Source organism: Zalophus californianus, chromosome 10 (assembly GCF_009762305.2).
Source record: "Zalophus californianus isolate mZalCal1 chromosome 10, mZalCal1.pri.v2, whole genome shotgun sequence".
Classification (NCBI taxonomy): Eukaryota; Metazoa; Chordata; class Mammalia; order Carnivora; family Otariidae; genus Zalophus; species Zalophus californianus.
Genome location: NC_045604.1, coordinates 4,562,778 through 4,579,249, shown reverse-complemented (window position 1 = coordinate 4,579,249; position 16,472 = coordinate 4,562,778). Strand labels below are relative to the sequence as shown.

At 54.7% G+C, this 16,472-nt stretch overlaps 1 protein-coding gene across 3 annotated transcripts; it reads right to left on the bottom strand.

Annotated features, from left to right (window-relative positions):
• Positions 1-1,918: 1,918 nt before the first annotated feature.
• SLAMF8 (SLAM family member 8) lies at positions 1,919-11,766 on the bottom strand. 3 transcript variants are annotated; one of them, XM_027609774.2, is made up of 6 exons: positions 11,576-11,766; positions 8,769-9,095; positions 5,450-5,755; positions 5,263-5,367; positions 4,895-4,945; positions 1,919-4,398 (listed from the first exon to the last, which is right to left on the bottom strand). In XM_027609774.2, exons 1-6 carry the CDS (start codon positions 11,718-11,720, stop codon positions 4,334-4,336), a joined length of 999 nt encoding a protein of 332 aa, XP_027465575.1. In that variant the 5' UTR covers positions 11,721-11,766; the 3' UTR covers positions 1,919-4,333. The 3 variants fall into 3 exon arrangements, with proteins under 3 accessions (XP_027465575.1, XP_027465576.1, XP_027465577.1); XM_027609775.2 differs by lacking the exon at positions 4,895-4,945 and having other exon boundaries at positions 11,576-11,764; XM_027609776.2 differs by lacking the exons at positions 4,895-4,945; positions 5,263-5,367.
• Between the last annotated feature and the right edge of the window lie 4,706 nt (positions 11,767-16,472).

Sequence of the window (16,472 nt, the reverse complement as noted above, 5' to 3'; positions counted from 1 at the left end):
GTCGGGCTTCCTCTCTTTGTCAGAAAGTTCTCCCTGGTGGAATGGTGCAGGTGATGGGACTGGACGGATGGGATAAACCTCCAGCCAACTCTGCCCCTGCCACGGACCAGTCATGTGATTCTAGGGAGTAACAATCTCTTTGGGTCTCGGCTTTCCACCTGAGAAATGAAAAACTTGAACTGAGAAACCACAAGATTTCCTTCCAGCTTTAAGATCCTGTTACTCATGTGAGTCATTGTCTGCCTCTCAGGGCCATATGCCAATGGCCTCAGTTACACAATCTGGCTCCATGACAGCCCTTCAAACAACGGGAGACCTTCCGAGTCTTTTGTTCTAGGCTCAATATGACCAGTTTCTTTAATCATTTTTCATATGATAAGGTCTCTAGACTTTTTGCTGTGTGGGTCATTCTCTTCTTAACATTTGAGTTTTTGTGCTGCATGCAGAAAAGATGTGGGGAGCAATGGAGTCAAATCTGGAAGGAGATGGTGCTTGCCCTGAAGACCAGTAACTAACCAAGTGCTGAATAACCAAACAGGTGTCACTTCTTAACAAAAATGGAAGGATGATTTCCCAGAGATGTCGTTTGCAGAAAAATTTTTAAAAAATATTATTTATTTATTTGAGAGAGAGAGAGTGAGAGAGAGAGAGAGAATGCGTGCATGAGCGCAAGCAGAGGGGAGCGGCAGACGGAGAAGCAGACTCCCCACTGAGCAGGGAGCCCGATGCGGGGCTTGATCCCAGGACCCTGGGATCATGACCTGGGCTGAAGGCAGATGCTTAATCAACTGAGCCACCCAGGTGCCCCACAAAAATTTTTTTTTAAATTTTTAAATTTTTTAAATTTATTTTTGTAAATGTTTTATTTATTTATTCATGAGAGTCAGAGAGAGAGAGAGAGAGAGAGAGAGGCAGAGGCAGAGGGAGAAGCAGGCTCCCCGCCCAGCAGGGAGCCCGATGCAGGGCTTGATCTCAGCACCCTGGGATCATGACCCGAGCTGAAGGCAGACGCTCAACAACTGAGCCACCCAGGCGCCACCCCCCCAATTTTTTTTTTTTAAACAAGGCACTGGGTATTCCTAATCCCTACTGATGAAAATAAACATGTCTGTCTCAGCCTCGCCTTTTGCTATGCCCCCTTTCCATTCTCTCTGACATCATGTCCCCTGACCCCGACGCCCTATCAGCTCTTGCTTTGCCCAAAGGACAGGTACAAAGCCTCAAGGAAAATTTAATGAAAACAAAGAAAAGCAAAAACAGAGGGACAGGGTTCTGGTCTGACCATGTGCCAACTGGAAATAATGGTGTAAAGGTAGTCATGAGAGGAATCTGACTCCCAAACAGACAGGGGTGTTCCTGGCTACCCTAACCCCAGGCACATGCGTTCTAAAGACCACAAGTTCCCACGTGTTGTGGCCCAAGGCCACCACTCGGATCCTCCCCATTCCATTGTCCCCCACCACACTCCCTGTTTTGACCCAGCCAGTCTGGCCTCCACTCTATTTCTTGAAAACACTAACCATACTCCCACTCCGGGGTCTTTGCGCCTTTTGGTCTGTGGGTTACTCTGCCTACCCGCCGCACGGTTCACTCCACTCGCCTATCTGAGATGGGCTCCCTCTCCCCGACACATCGTTCTCTAGCCTTTTACTCTGCTTTATCTTCTTACTAGGGCCCATCAACACTGGACACATGCTTCCTTGCCTATTGTATTTCCAGAATATAAACTCCATGAAGGAAGGACATTGCATTATTCACTTCTGATTCCCCAGGGCCTCAAGCTGTACCCAGCATATGCTGAACCTTCCATCGATATTTGTTCTGTGTGACCTTTACGCCATCAATCCCAATGCTTTTAGCACAAACATTGTTCCCTCGGAAGTACTTTGAGTTTTCTGGTGGAGGGTTAATTAGTCCACTAGTTGACAAGGGAATCACGAGGGATGGGAACATCAATTTATTTGAGCAGCATGGATCTATTTAAAAAGGCCCTGATGCACCACCCCATTAAACCACTTAAGGTCACTAAGAGTGAACTCATGAAGGGAGAACCATGGGCCCCACCCCACCCAGAATTTTTCTGATCTGAGGTGGGGCCCAGGAGATGAAGGGAAGAAAGGTAGGGGCTATTGGGGGTGTGTGTGTGTGTGTGTGTGTGTGTGTGTGTGTGTGTGTGTGTGTGTGTGTGTGTGTTTCCCCCACATATCCACCATGGCTCATTGCTAGATCCGGGTCTTTCTCTTTCATCTCCCTTCTAGGGACTGAGGCCAGCTTGCATGAGAAATCAGTGGCCACAGGGAATGCCTCCAGGTGGCAGGTGGAGGCAACACAAGCTGCTAGGTTAGGAGGTTCATGGGCGCTGTTCAGGAGGACTCGGGGGAAGGTGACAGCAAAAAGTGGGCGCAGGAAAGCCAAGAGGACAAGACGAAGCCCCGTGACCAGCTGGGGACCTCTAAGCAGAGCCAGAAGGAATAAATTCCAGAACGAGTTGAGTGGATGAGTGGGGATGTAAGTCTAGAGGCTGATTGTGCTGACCATTTGTCGAAGGTGAAGTGACTGCCCAGAACCTGGGGGAAGGAAGAGAGATCCTTGCACAGGACTGACCTCGTTGGGGGAGGGATAAAAGCTGTCCTGGGAACATACTTCATAGCCTGCCCCTGTTTCTTCAATACCTCCTTCCTTTCTATTATCAAGCCCTGAGGGAGGTCCCAAAGAGAATCTGGTTACACCTGGGAGGGAGTCATGGTGGAACTCACCATCTGCAAACCCCCAAGCAGAAGTTTCCAACGGCAAGGTCCCAGAGTTTTCCCAGACATAACCACTGAGAGGCAGATACTCTTTTCCAAAGATGACCACGGTCTCAGCTTCCATCCCACATGCTCTTCTGTGATGGTGACCTTGGCCATCTTCACACTGAGTGGTGGAGTCTTTGTCTCTTCCTCTTGAACATGAGGGGATCTTCTGCACTTGCATCTGAAAATGAGTGTAGCAGATTCTAGGATGCCTCAGCACCTTTCCCCTCCATACCTCTCTTTCTGCTTCACTTTTCCTGGCTCCTCACCCTCTTGGTCTCAGGCAGAGACACTCAGGCTGAGCTGCTTTTCTTGAAGCTGTGCAAGAGCTTTCTGTAGGCTGGGGTAAATTTAATATCTCTCTCCGTGGTCACTGTGCTGGAGAGTGCAGAGAGAATCTCAAACCCTAGCCCCAGATCCTGCAAGAGGCATGGTTGTCAGCAGAGGTGGTGAAAATGTCATTCATAAGGTGTTACTTGCCAAATGGCACCATCCCTTGATTTTCTCTACCTGCAAATTACCTTAGAGGGGCCATGAACTCAGATGACCTGACAGTCCTTCATGCTGGAAAGAGAATCTTCTGACCCCCATCTCTTACCTTCATCTGTTTCTAGATCTTTCCTTATGATAATGCCTCGGACATCAGGAAACATCAGGGTCTCAAACTACAGGGGCTGGGCTGGGGCCAGAGCTGGAAGTGGGTGATTCAGAGTTTCTCTGTTAGTTCAAATGTCTAATGTCTTTTAGAGTCTGGGACCCAGACTGGAGGCAATCCTTTGGTGCCAGTTAGTTGATACGTGCATTGGTCTGCTAGGGCTGCCATAACAAGATATCACAGAATGAGTGGCTTAAACAACAGAAATTTATTTTCTCATGGTTTTGGATGCTAAAAGCACAAGACCAAGGTGTCAGCATGTTGTTTCTTCTGAGGCCTCTCTCCTTGGCTTGTAGATGTCTTCCTTCTCTCTGTGTCCTTCCATGACCTTTTCTCTGTGGGTGAATCCCTGGTGTCTCTCCCTCTTTTATAAGGACACCAGTCATATGGAATTAGGGCCCATCCCAATGACCTCATGTAATTTTAATTTTCTCTTTGAAGTCCTTTTTCCAAATACAGCCATATTCTGAGATATTGGGGTTAGGACTTCAACCAATGGACTTGGAGGAGACAAATTCTGTCTACAGTAATACTTCATGAGCAGTGGTGGGGGTGGTGGGGGTGGTGAATGCCCTGGACCATCAAAGTCCCTGTGGATCCTGGAGAACTTCCAGCATCTTTGAGGGGATGGTCTGTCATCTTGCCCCAAGCAGAGCCAGGAGTGGGGGAGGGCGGGATGTAGAAGGTTGTGTTAGTGTTTTCTGTCTGGTGGCTCCCAGCACAACAGCTGTCTAGGCTGCTCCTGGAGGTGGGACAGGAGTCTCATGGGAGGTACAAGGGCCATGGTGGTTTCCAGACACCAACTATGTTCCAGAGTATCATGTGCTTGGGCAGTGGGCTTCCTGATGGTCCAGGCAGCAGTTTATATCCTCCTCCATGGCAGACCCTACACAAGGGGGTTCTCTGTCTCTGAAGCCACTCTGTCAATACAGACGTCCTTCTGCTTTTTCCCTGGCAAAGAGATCAGAAAGGTTACTCCTCTGATGTTTGGAATCTTAGCCTCCTTGGCTTGACCGGAAGCCATCCCAGACAGCCTGGGGCGGATATCCCCCCAAAGCCCAGGTCTGTGGGGTGTTTCTGTCAGGGGCAAGGCATCCTGGGGTCGAGGCAGGGGCTGAGCTAGAGGGATGGCTCAGAATCCAGCCGCACCTCTGAGTTTATCCTGCTCTCTTCTCCTTGAGAAGGAGGTCTTATCAGCCCCTAGCCAGACAAGTGCTTCCCTCAGAGAGCACTTCCTAGGAATGCTAAAGCAAGAAGGGGTTGGGATTCATCTAGACTTCCACTCAGCAAAACTTTATCCATACCAGTGCTTTTCCAGAAACCATTGCTAGATGCCCGGTGGTAAGGCAGTCTTTGCCTTTAAGGGGCCGAGAATTCAGTGGGAGAGTTAAGTGCAGTGAGTGCCGTGACTAGGATAGACAACGGAGATTAAAGGAAGTACACCCACCCTGCCCAGGCCAGGGGAGGAGATCAGCAAGCCTTCCTGGAGCAGGCGCACCTGGGAGATTGTGGAGGAGATCGTCACATGAAGAAGGGGGATTGGGTGGGAAACCAAGGAAAGTGTTGTCCAGATAGGGAGAGTGGCACGTGCAAAGGCCTGAAGAGTTATATAAGACAAGAGTTCCTTTGAAGAAATGCAAATGAAACTTCACGTAGTTCAGTCTGATTGGAGACCAGAGTATGAGTCAGGAGATGAGGTGGCAGAGGTAAGGAGGGCAGACCATCCGAAGCCTAAAAGAGAGAAGGTCCAACCCTGCTCTACTCCCCAGTAGATCCCCCTCCTCCACACACCTCTGGCACCTGCAGGACTCCTACCTGAGCAGTAGGAGTGCCAGGCAGAGAGGAGACCAGCCAGGGTCAGGAGCAGGGAGATGGGCACCACCACCAACAGCACATCTTTGTAGGAGGACCTTCCTGGGGCTGGACATGCAGGGGGCAGGGTCAGAGGGGGGGTTTGATGCTTAACAATCCCTCAACCACTGACCCCTGGCCCTTGGCATACCTGCCTCGCGATGGCAGCTCTCCCAAGGGGTGACGGTGGCCAAGTCCCAGCTGACAGGGTTAGAGACAATGCAGGAATAGGCCACACTCTTGTCTCCCGGTCCCAGTGACACCCTCAGCACCTGTCCATCCGTGAAGAGGCCGCTTGGTTCAATACCAAAGTCAATGGTTCCCTCCTGTCGCCAGCTATAGGTTATGTCACTGATGTTGGGGGCCCGACAGAACAGGAACACCTGGCAGGTCTTGGGCAGCGGAGCGTCCCCTGATACAGCAATAAATACTTGTACCACGGGTCTGGGCACTGCATCTAGGCAAGAACAGTAGAGCGGGCCTGGGTTATGGTGATGCTGGGCAGGGCATACCGTGCCAGTCCTGGGATCCATGCAGGGTTAGAGGTCACCTCTGACTAGGCCACTCTTGCTCCAGAACCTAGTCTGGTTTCCCACTGCCCACAGGACAGAAGCTGAATTCCTTAGTCTGGTATTCAAAATCCTTCATGAAATAGTTGATGTCAACCTCTGTATTTGTAACCTCCTGCTGGTCTTACTCACCTACCCTCATTAATTTCCGGTTCTCCCAAGCGTGTCATGCTTTTCCACATCCTGCATGCTTTCATATGGCCCAGCTGTGCATGTATGACTTTCTCTTCTCTTCCTCCTAGGGAACTCCTACCAACCCTTCAAGACCCAGCTTGAGCACATCGCTTACTGTTCTGATTATGAAGCCTTCCCTGATACTGTAGGCTCTGAAGACTCCAAAACTCTGTCTGTCCTTTGTCATAGCGCTTTCCTCATGACATATCAGACAGGTGATAAGCACCTATTAAATCAGGGAAGAAAACAAACACATTCCTGGACTATTAGAGCTTATAGTTTGGTGAAGACAGGTACTGACAAGTGCCTGAATAATTAAGGAAATAATTACAAGGGTCCAAGCTCCTGTGGAGACCAGGGGGTGGAGGTTCGGTTTTGTTATCTTCATAACCTAGCTCTCTAGGTGCTCAGCCACCTGGACCAGTGAACACAGTGGAGTCCCGGCATCCCAGCCGGTGGCTCTCCTTTCTTGTATAGGTTGATGAGTCAATCCCCAGTCTCTGTGGCAATGGGGACCAGCGGGAGAGCATTCTGGTGACAACGGGAGGGCTCTGTCTCTGACAGCATTCCAGAGTCAAGCAGAGTAAAACCTCATTAATGCCAGCTCAGTCTGGTGGGATTTGTGATATGGAAAAGGAAAGATTTCCTGGGCACACTAATAGTATAAACAAAGATTACCGCGTGTGTATGTGGGGGGGATATTTACACTACTTAAGAGGACAAGCTGCTTTCAAACACTATCAGGCACAGTAGAAACACCCATTGACATTTCTAGTAACTGATCTGCTAATTCAAATCATTCTTATCTATTGTCAAAGCAGAGCTCCCAAGGACGGCTGCTTGGCAGCGTTGTGCAATTAGTTCTAATCATGCTATGTATTTGGAAGCAATAAAACAGCAATTTCCTTAAAATCTGTAATTCAGATGCTGAGAACAAGGCATTTTAGAGCTTAGTGGTGTGGGTGCTGCGTGTATTATCCCATTCAATGTCCTCAGTTCACATGTGCAGCAGCTGAGACTCAGAATAGGAAGAGGCTCCAGGGCTGCCTGTATGGTTCTGTAGGTTATTCACTGCACAAGCCCACCCCACGGGGCTAAGAGGACAATCAGTGACGGTGGGGCTGCTGAAATCCAGCCAGCACGCTGCCTGCCAAGCTGTGCGACTTGGTTCAGGGCTGCGTGCATCCAGGACACACGTCCAATGGTGCACCGGCAGCCCGAGTGGCTCACAGACTGGCTGTCCCTGGGTTGTTGGTGGTGGGGGGGTCCCCTCTCCTTCCCAGTTTATTGCCTTTCTCTCCCTCACTGTCTTCCTCTTCCCCGCTGTCACTCCTACTTTTTGTTCTTAACATTGGACCTTTTTCTCCCCACTGCCCTTATCAAATTTCTGAGGTTTTACTGAAATAGTGATTTGAGGTACCTCACATGCCTTTTCCAAGACATTAGGCAGATGAATGAGAGCTAAAAGGCTATTTTTTTTTCTAGATCAGCAGAAATATGGTGGAGGGGGAGGCAGTGGAGGTGGAGATAGAGGTGATGATGGTGGTAGAGATGATTGTAGAGGCAGCAATGATTGAGGAGGTGATGGTGGAGGAGGTAGAGGTGGTGGTGGTGGAGGTGAAGGTGGTGGTAGTGATTGTGGAGGAGGTGATGGTGGAGGAGGTGGAGGTGATGGTGGAGAAGGTGAAGGTGATGGTGGAGGTGGTGGTGGAGGTGATGGTGGAGGTGGTCATTGTGGAGGAGGTGATGGTGGAGGTGGTAGTGGAGATGATGGTGGAGGAGGTGAAAGTGATGGTGGAGGTGGAGGTGATGGTGAAGGTGGTGATTGTGGAGGAGGTGATGGTAGAGGTGATGGTAGTGGTGGAGGTGATGGTGGAGGAGGTGGAGGTGGTGGTGGAGGTGAAGGTGGAGGAGGTGCCTGGAGGGGGTGGAGGTGAAGTTGCTGTTCCAGTGCCCAGTGAAGTCAGCCGCCCCAGCTGAGGGGCCGAGTGGGGCTGTGTGAATGATCCTGCCAAACCACGGGGCGCAGAAGACCCGCCCAGCTGAGCCCCACCACCCCGCAGGTGGTGAGAAATTAAAATGGCTGTTTTCGGGCAGTAAGTTTCGGGGTGGTTTGTTTTGCAACAATGAATAATTGAGAGAACCCATGAATGTCATATAGTTAAAAATCTTTAAATACTTCTAAAAGAACTCTTTAAAGCGATATGAAATCAACATTCCATGCTTCAATTATATTTCAAGTTTTAATAAAAAAGTTGTGTCGTAGTTTGGCAATATTTTTTTCCTTGTTAATGTTTTGTCAAATAATGGCACATCTTATAATCTTAGAATTTTGGAGTGTAGGCCAGACCACTGTCTCTGATGCTTTCCCAAACGCAGTGTATCTTGCATTTGTGGGCAACTATGTGTAATATTACTGACGATGCCCATTTTATAAATGAGAAAGGTGAGTGCTAGGGAGGCTTCGCGTTGTGTCCAAGACCATTGAGCCCAGAAAAGACCCTGCTGGAGTTCAGGCAAGGACTGTGGGGTGGCAAAGCCGGGCTGCCTCACACAGGAGCACGCCTGCCTGGGAGCACCTGGGGAGCTTTCTCAGATGTGTCCCGAATCAGCTGCGAGGTCAGAGGCCAGAGGTCTCTGGAACCCTGTCCTCCCCAGCTCCTGGGACACAGGACCCCTTTCCAGCACTTTGTGGGCAGCCGGAGAGCTGGTGTGGGGCGCACTCACCGTACACCTTGAGCTGCAGGAGCTGGGTCTGGGCCCGACCGCTTGTGTCCACCAACAGCACAGAGAAGTTGCCGCTGTCTCCAGACTCCAGAGGCTGGAGCTCCAGGCTGAGGTTGCTGTGGAGCTGGGCCCGGCCCAGGAAGCGGGAGCGGTACAGAGTCTCTGGGGAGCCCCGGAAAAATGTGGCCAGGAGCTCCTCCGAAGGCCAGAGAGATCTCCAGATGGCCTCTCGGACTTGGAAGCTGGCAGGGCGCTCTGCCACCAGCAGCACAGAGCCCCCAACCTGGCCGTGCACTTGGGTGCTGGAGGCTCTGGTGGGAAGCAGTGCTGCAAGAAGAGCCACATCACCGCCGGCCCCAAGCTCCTCACCCGTCTCCCGCCACCGCTTACGCACCCAGCTAAGCTGCTGCGAAGCGCTGGGGCCCCTCTCCCCACACTCCCTCCACCCACGCTGAGCAAGGTGCACTGTGCCGGGGGTGGGGGTGGGGCTGGAATAAAAGCCTAAGGGAGAGAAACCTGTCTCTGTGCTTGGGGAGCTCCCAGAGGAAGTCCAACTCTAAGCAAGTGATTAAAGCATATTAAGTGAAGTGCCACGATGGGGAAAAAGATGCCCTGGGAGAACACAGGTAGGGTGATGGCCTTGGGAGGCTCCGGGAAGAAATGGTTAAGCTGAGAGCAGGAGGAGTGGGGATCGGCCGGGGGGGGGGGGGGGGGGGGGGGGGGGGAGGGGGGGGCGGAGGGCTGTGTGGAGCAGGGCTGGAGAAGTGGCACAGGCGAGGGAATGCGGCGTTCCGCGTTCGAAGGCCTGGGGGGCGGGCGGGAGCGCGTGGTTCTCGTGGTTCTCAGAACTGAAAGTTGCTCTCTGCAGGGGAGTAAGAGACTGTACTGCGGGGCTGGTGGGAACCTGGTCCTGCCGCCTGAAAGCACACGTGGGCTTTACCCTTAGAGCTCTGGGAGGCCTTGCACAGGGTTCAGTAAGAGAGGATGAGATGCTGGTTAGAAAGACGTGCCAGCAGGGGTGTGGGGGTGCACTGGAGTGGGCAGGGCCCAGGCTGTGGCTGTTTCTCGGCCTGCAGAGTGAGGGGAGGAAGAGGGAGGAGTTAAGACTCCGGTGTGTCATCAGTGGGGTCGGGTCCTAGGTGCAGTCTGGGGAGCGAAGGCGAAGGGCGTCGGGGGTACCAGGAACCCACAGAGCGCCGTTCTCCGTGATCCCGAGGAGCTGGAGGAGAAGCAGGCTGGGAGGTGGGGAGATGCTGAGTTTGAGGGCTGTGGGCGGTACCTTAGCGGGAGGGAGCCCTGACTCCTTCGCTGGCTAATTGCTGCTCATCCTTGGAGACCCACTGCCTCCCCTGACCTCCCCATTTGTTGGAGGGGGCGGGCGGTGTCCACACTGTTTCTCCGTGTGGCCCAGCAGCCTGGGGTGCTTCGTTCCTCTGCCAGGATGGCCTGGGGATGAGTCAGGGGCTGCCACGTGAGAACACAAGTTCCTCTTGTGTTCTTCGTACCCCCACGCCCACGCTATGTTTAGGAGGAGCATGGAGGAGAGGCTCAGCGCATTGTACTAGGTGAAAGGAGGCCCTGAGGACTCCCCTGGCACCTGGCACTGTGGGGCTCAGGGACACAGAGCAGCATAGCTCGTGTGGGACATGCCCGAGCACTGGGAGTGGGCTTGACAAGCCCTGTTCCGGGGGGTCACTCAGCCAGCTCCCTGCCCATCTCACTGCCCTCTGCAGCCCTAATCATCAGGCCTTGCTGCAGAGGCTACTGCGGGTGGAGGCCCAGGCTACACAGAGGATGGTGCTGGATGCAGGTCAAGGTCCCTCCAGTCTCTCCTGCCCCAACTTGGCCGCAAACCCATGCTGTGACTTCAGCACAGCACCCTGGTCCCTTCCGTGGTCTCACCCCCAAAACAAGAGGGTGCACCCAATCGGTGGTACTCATCTGGTTTACCATTAAGGGGCCTTCAGAAAAATTCTTTTTTGCCTTCCACGTCCAGGGACTTGAAAGATTTGTGCACCACACAGATTCCTTTTCCTTTGGGAGGGATTTCCTGCCTGTGTTTAGACAGGTTAGAATCCTCACGGCCTTTGGAGCCCTCGAGGCCAGGAGCCCAGGAGGGGCACACTGGATAAAGTCATCTCCAAGTCCCTCCGAGTTCCTGGTGGGAACCTAGGTGGCTTCGTCTTTGCCAGGCCCCGACTCCTGCCCCTGGCCTTGCACCGCTGACCCCTGGCATGTGGGCTGCCTGCTCACCACGGAGGGAAGTGTCGCCCTTCCCACGGCACACCCTTCCCACATGCCAAGTCCGTGTGCTCTGTTTGGCTCGCTCCCCCCTCTCCACCCTTCCCAACATCCCCCTCCCTTACACAGACCTGCAAGGAGCAGCCTCGGCTTCCCCCAGGTTGATGGAAAGGCCTCCTTCTTTGTACGAGCCTTCTCGCCCTGCCCTCCCTCTCCCCAGATTGTACTAGAATTCCCTCATCCTTCTCACAACCCTGTTTTTCCCAACCACTGGTACCACCAGCCTCAGTTTGTAACTGCCCGGGGCCACGGAGCAGCTCGTGTGTCATGGACAAGGATGCTGCTATGGCTGCCACCTCCTTCCTCCCAAGGACCCCGCAGAGCCTGGCTCTGTCCAGCTTTCAAGGTTGCCCGAGAACTTGCTTCAGTCTTCCCTGTCCCTCCTCAGCCCCTGGGTTCTCCCTTGGGATGCGGGCCCCTGCCCAGGCGACTGACAAGCGAGGGGCCCTACGGAGGGGCCTCCAGCTCTCTGAGGACGGGCCACACACCGGCCCCCCCCCCCTTACCTTCCCAGAGAAGCAGGCTCCACAGGGACCACATGCCCATCCTTCTCCAGAGAGGCCAGCAGACTCCTTCAACAACCCAAATCCAGAACATCTGGGGGCAAGTGGATACACGGGAGGAGCCTGTGGTCCTTCTGGAAAGTCCCATGTTCAGAAGGAGCAATCTTGACTCAGAACAAGATGCCCCGAAAGTGAAAATATTCAGAGTAAAGTGGAAGTTGGCTCCCAGCCTGGCTGGGCTTTTGTCAGGAGTGGATTCTTGTAAGTCAGCCTCTTTCATGTGCCCGTGGTGGGCCAATGCCATCCGCCAGAGGCAGGTGCCCCAGCACAAGCCCACATCCTCTGGTTGGACTGGCCAGCCTTCCCTGCATCCCACCGCCCCACGGCCGGCTGCCCTTCCTGCTGTAGCCACAGAGAACCCTCTAGACTGCAATTCCCTTTGTTACTTCTCTAAAATTCTTCCGCACCTCCTGCTGCCCTCGAAAAAGAGACTAAACTCTCGGCTTGGTGTACAAGGCGCTCCTAAGTTCGACTCCAGTCTGTTGGTCCGAGCTGGCCTCCCCGGTCCGTTTTCTGGCCATGCCAAGCAGGACTGCTCCTCCGGGGAGCACCCACTGCACCCCCACGCACTGTGCAGCAGGCACGCTGCTCCATTCAGCCCTCCGGACTGGGCGCGCTGCAGCCGGCCGGCTCCCCCTCAAGCCATCTGAGCCCAGTGCCGGCGGGCTCTCTGCCCTCAGCACACTGTCTTGCCACGGTTTTCACGTCTCCACGGACTGGTTGCCCACAAGGTCTTCCCCTACTCATTTCTGTGCTCCCCTTGGTGCTCAGCACGCTGTGGGTGTTTCCTAAACATTTGTAAATGAGTGCATGAATTCTAGACGTGCTCACAGCGATTCTCCGCGAGGGTCTTATCGATTCGAACCCAGAGCGAGGCTGGCACCTTGCAGAGGTCACGAGCGAGAGCTGAGACTGGAGCCTCGCCCCGGGGAGCCTGGGCCACTTTGCCAGTGCTGCCCCTCCTCATCCTGAGTCTCTTCTCACTTCCAGTTACGCGGGTTCTTGAGTCAGGGGAGGCCCTGCGGGAAGATGAAGGCAACCCCCGAGAGCCATGCTGGGCTCATGGTGTCCCGTCCACGCAGAACTCCTGACCTCACCTTGGGACCGGGCCAAGAGCGAGGCAGGCACGGCGGCCGGAGAGTAGGAGGGTCTGGGACCGGGTTCCTGCCCTCTAGTGGCTTGCAGCTGAAGTGTAGAAACAGGAAATGCCCAGAACGAAGGTCCACTACAGAGGGGGAGGGCTCTGTGCAATGGGCAGTGGGGCCTTCTCGCTGCAGAGGGTGCGGGGACCTACATCTGTGGATGTGGGCGGGGGACCCTTCCCTAAAAGTGGGCTTTGAGCTGTGCCTTGATGGTAGGCATGATTTGGATAGGCAGAGAAAAGGGGAGAGCCAGAGGCTGGGCCAGGCAAGGGGAGGAGCCTGTTAGGGCTGCAGCGGGTAGGAATGGAAAGGGAGGTTGAGGGTCAGATCACAGAGGCCTTGAACACTGGCTTAGGGATTAAGCTTTTGTTCTGGGGGCAGCAGTTCTTGGCCTTGCTGGACTCAAATCCTTGGAGACCCTGGTTCAGTGGGGCTGGGACGGGACCCGGGAATCTAGTTTGACCAGCACTCTGCTCCAGGTGATCTGCAGCTGGTGGGCCAAGGGAAGGCCCTGAGAAGGTCTGCTTGGGGGGAGGGGTTGTGGCCCGTCCTGAGCCCAGGGTAGCTGGCTGGGGGAAGGACAGCATGCGGGGCAGGTTGGCAGAGAAAGAAGAGGCAAGAAAGCCTGGGTAGCAGCTGTTGGGATGGTCCTGACTGGAATAGGAAGGAAATTCCAGAGTAGAGAGGCAGGGACAGGGCAGAGTCAGGGGACAGAATTTGGGAGCCACCTGGCCTCACGGTAGAGATGCTAAGGGAGGGGACTCATTTATGACTCCGCTGTGAATTCTGTCCTTCTTGCATCAGGTGTTTATTGAGCATCTACTTACGTGCCAGGGGCTGGGAACACAGAGATGAAAGGCTTGGCCCTGCCCTCAAGGAGGCTGCAGTTTGGGTGAGGAGACGGGATGTGTAACCCGATAATTACAGTCGGGGAGGCAAGAGTGGTGCGTGTAGGGGCTTATTTAGGATGGGGTCTGGCGCATAGTCAGCATTCCAAAAAATCTTAACTGTTGCTACCAAGTGGCCAGAGAAGGAAGAGAGGAGAACAGGTGAACGCAGAGCAAGGGGGTCAGGTGTGAGCAGTCCCCTCCATCTGTCCCAGACTGGCCCCTACATGTCTGCACCCTGCCTATAGCCAAGGACAGGCTTCCCAAGCGGGGGAGCCCTCCAAGCCCGCCTAGAGGTGGACGGTGTGGGACCGGGAGGGTGTGGGATGCAGGAGCTGGGCCCTTGTGGGAACGTGGGGGATAGAGACTCGGAATTCCCGCAGAGCAGACTGTGGGCAGTCACGCTCCCTCTTAGCAGATTGGATCTACGTGGGGGTCCATCCAAGCAGGAACCGAGTTGCCGTCTTCCCAGCCTCCCCACCTCGCCCCCCCATGCCCTTTTGCTAGAGGGGAATTTCAGGGAAGCCGAGGAAGGGGGAAGAGGAGGTTGGTGAGGGTCAGCAGACGTCCCACCTCCCCAGAGGGAAGAACTCCAGGCTGTGTAGCCACCGGAGAGAGACAAACGGGGGCAGCTCCGGATGGGTTAAGTCTGCGGAGGCAGGCTCTCCCCCTCTGCTGATCACTGGTTCAGAGCAGGATAATTAGCCCGCCAAAGGACAGTGTGCTGGAGTCACTGGGCTGGGAGTTCAAAGGCACCACTCCCACATTCCTCAATTAAGAGAGCAGAGGGGCCCCTGGGCCCTCCTGGGAGCCAGGGAGTGGCTGTGGCTCGGGGCTGTAGCTCCATCTGCACCTCTCCCCCTCTCCCCTAGCCCACCTCCACTGCGGGCAGGGGTGCGGGGACAGGTGTCCCCGGTGGCCACGCAGGCTGCCCCAGTTCCATTCGGGGCCAGTGGAATCTGGGTGTCCTGCCCACTCACACTTGCCCTCAATTCTTGGACTGGCCTGGGGACAGAATAGGGCCACACCAGAAGAGAGGAGAGATGGAGGAGAGAAAAAAGTCGGAAGGTGTTTGGGGGAGAGAAGGAAAGCGGGTGGAGCTCCAGACAGGAAGGAAGGGCATTTGGCGGGCTTTCTGGGAGGGAAGGGGGCACCTCTGGAGGGTGGTGTGGGATGTGGGCTGAGAGGCCAGGGACAACCCATCTTTATGTCTACCTTCACCTCCTCGGTTCGCGTAGAGTGGACCACCTACCTGCACGATCTGTCCGATGGCACCAAGCCACCAGGCGCCGGCTGGCCCCAGAGGCTGCCCTGGGTGGGGCAGTCTACGCACAACCCACCCCCTCCCCCTGTCAGCCAGCTTGGGCAGCAGAGGCAGTGCCTGCGTGTGTGAAAATGGGGTACCTGACCTCCCCTGAGATAACACTCTCATGCCTGCACCCACGGCCCTGAGCATGAGGGCCTCTTTAATATTTGTGCCTATAGCACCTGCCATGCCCCACCCTTGTTCTGGCTTTGCTCGGGATGTGGAGACAGAGTGCAATCTTTGATCTTTGATGCGCGAGAGCAAGGTGCACGCAGCAGGAGAGGGGAAGCAGGAGAGAAGAAACAGCCCTGTAGAAACTGGGTGGGTCGGTCGGAGCCTTCTTCTTTTTAGGGTCTGCTTTTGAGGCAAAGACAGACTTTCCCAGGGAGCTGAAGGCAGGCTGTGTAAAAAAGAGACAAAGCCGTGACCATGCGGAGGTAGCCAGGGAGGAACTGGAATCTCACTCACTCACTCAGCGAGCATTTGCTGGATCCCCATCCTGTGCACCTTCCCGCGGTGAGCAGGTGTAGAGAGCACTCAGCATGGGAAGCCCGTGAGCGCAGGGCTCGTGCTGGTGCCCATGACGCCGATCTGTACCCCAGGCAGAAAGAATTCCCAGACAAGTAGGACGATGTGGGCTGATCGTTCAAAGGGCTTGACAGACGGACCCCTCTGAAGACGGTGCAGAGGGACACGCGCCGAAGACGCAGGCGCGCTGACTGCCCTAGGCCCTGCCGGCCGCAGCTCCTTTCAGCAGTGCGGCTCCGGATGGGAACGTGTGTTTGGGGCACGAAGCATCCCGGTATTGGGTGAAAAGGCCTGGGTCTTCCCTGTCCTGTGCGCCGCATCTGTCGTTCCTGTCATCGCGGTCCGTACAAAGACGAAGGACGCAGAGCTACTTAGCGGATGCTGGTTTAGGTAAAAATGTCAAAGACCTTATTTTCTAGCCGAATCTAAAATAAACCCGGAATTGAAAGCAATCCCAGTATCTGCAAGCTGCCTGGCTCAGGGAAGGGTCACGCTCCATTTTTAGTGTTTGTCTCTAAAATATTGAGCCACATATAAAGCAAGGATGGGCGTCCAGTGGCACCTCCGGATGCGGCTGTCCTATGGATGGTCAGACGACGGAGGTCAGTAGAGGGCAGCCGCGAGGCCCCGTTCCCGCTCCCTCTCCCCGGAGGGACAGCCGCACCACACGGCCTCAGCTCTGAACCGTGCACAGAGCCCTTTCCTCCCTGCTTGCTCAGGAGGTGTTTTGACCCCACAGAGCCCCGTTCCCTACGTCCCTAGAGCAGGCAGACAACTCATCGCTGCTGGAGGAGTGTCTGCATTTAGCTCTGACTTGGAGAGAAAACTAACAGTGCAGAGCCTTGCGGTCCGTTCTGCAGCCTTCCTTGGTGCCTGCAGGGTCTGTCCCTGGAGACCCGGGAGAGTCCCATTCTCCTCGCCACCAGCGTCCTCCAGGACCAGCAGCGGGTTCCTGCTCTGAGCACTGGCAGGGAGCC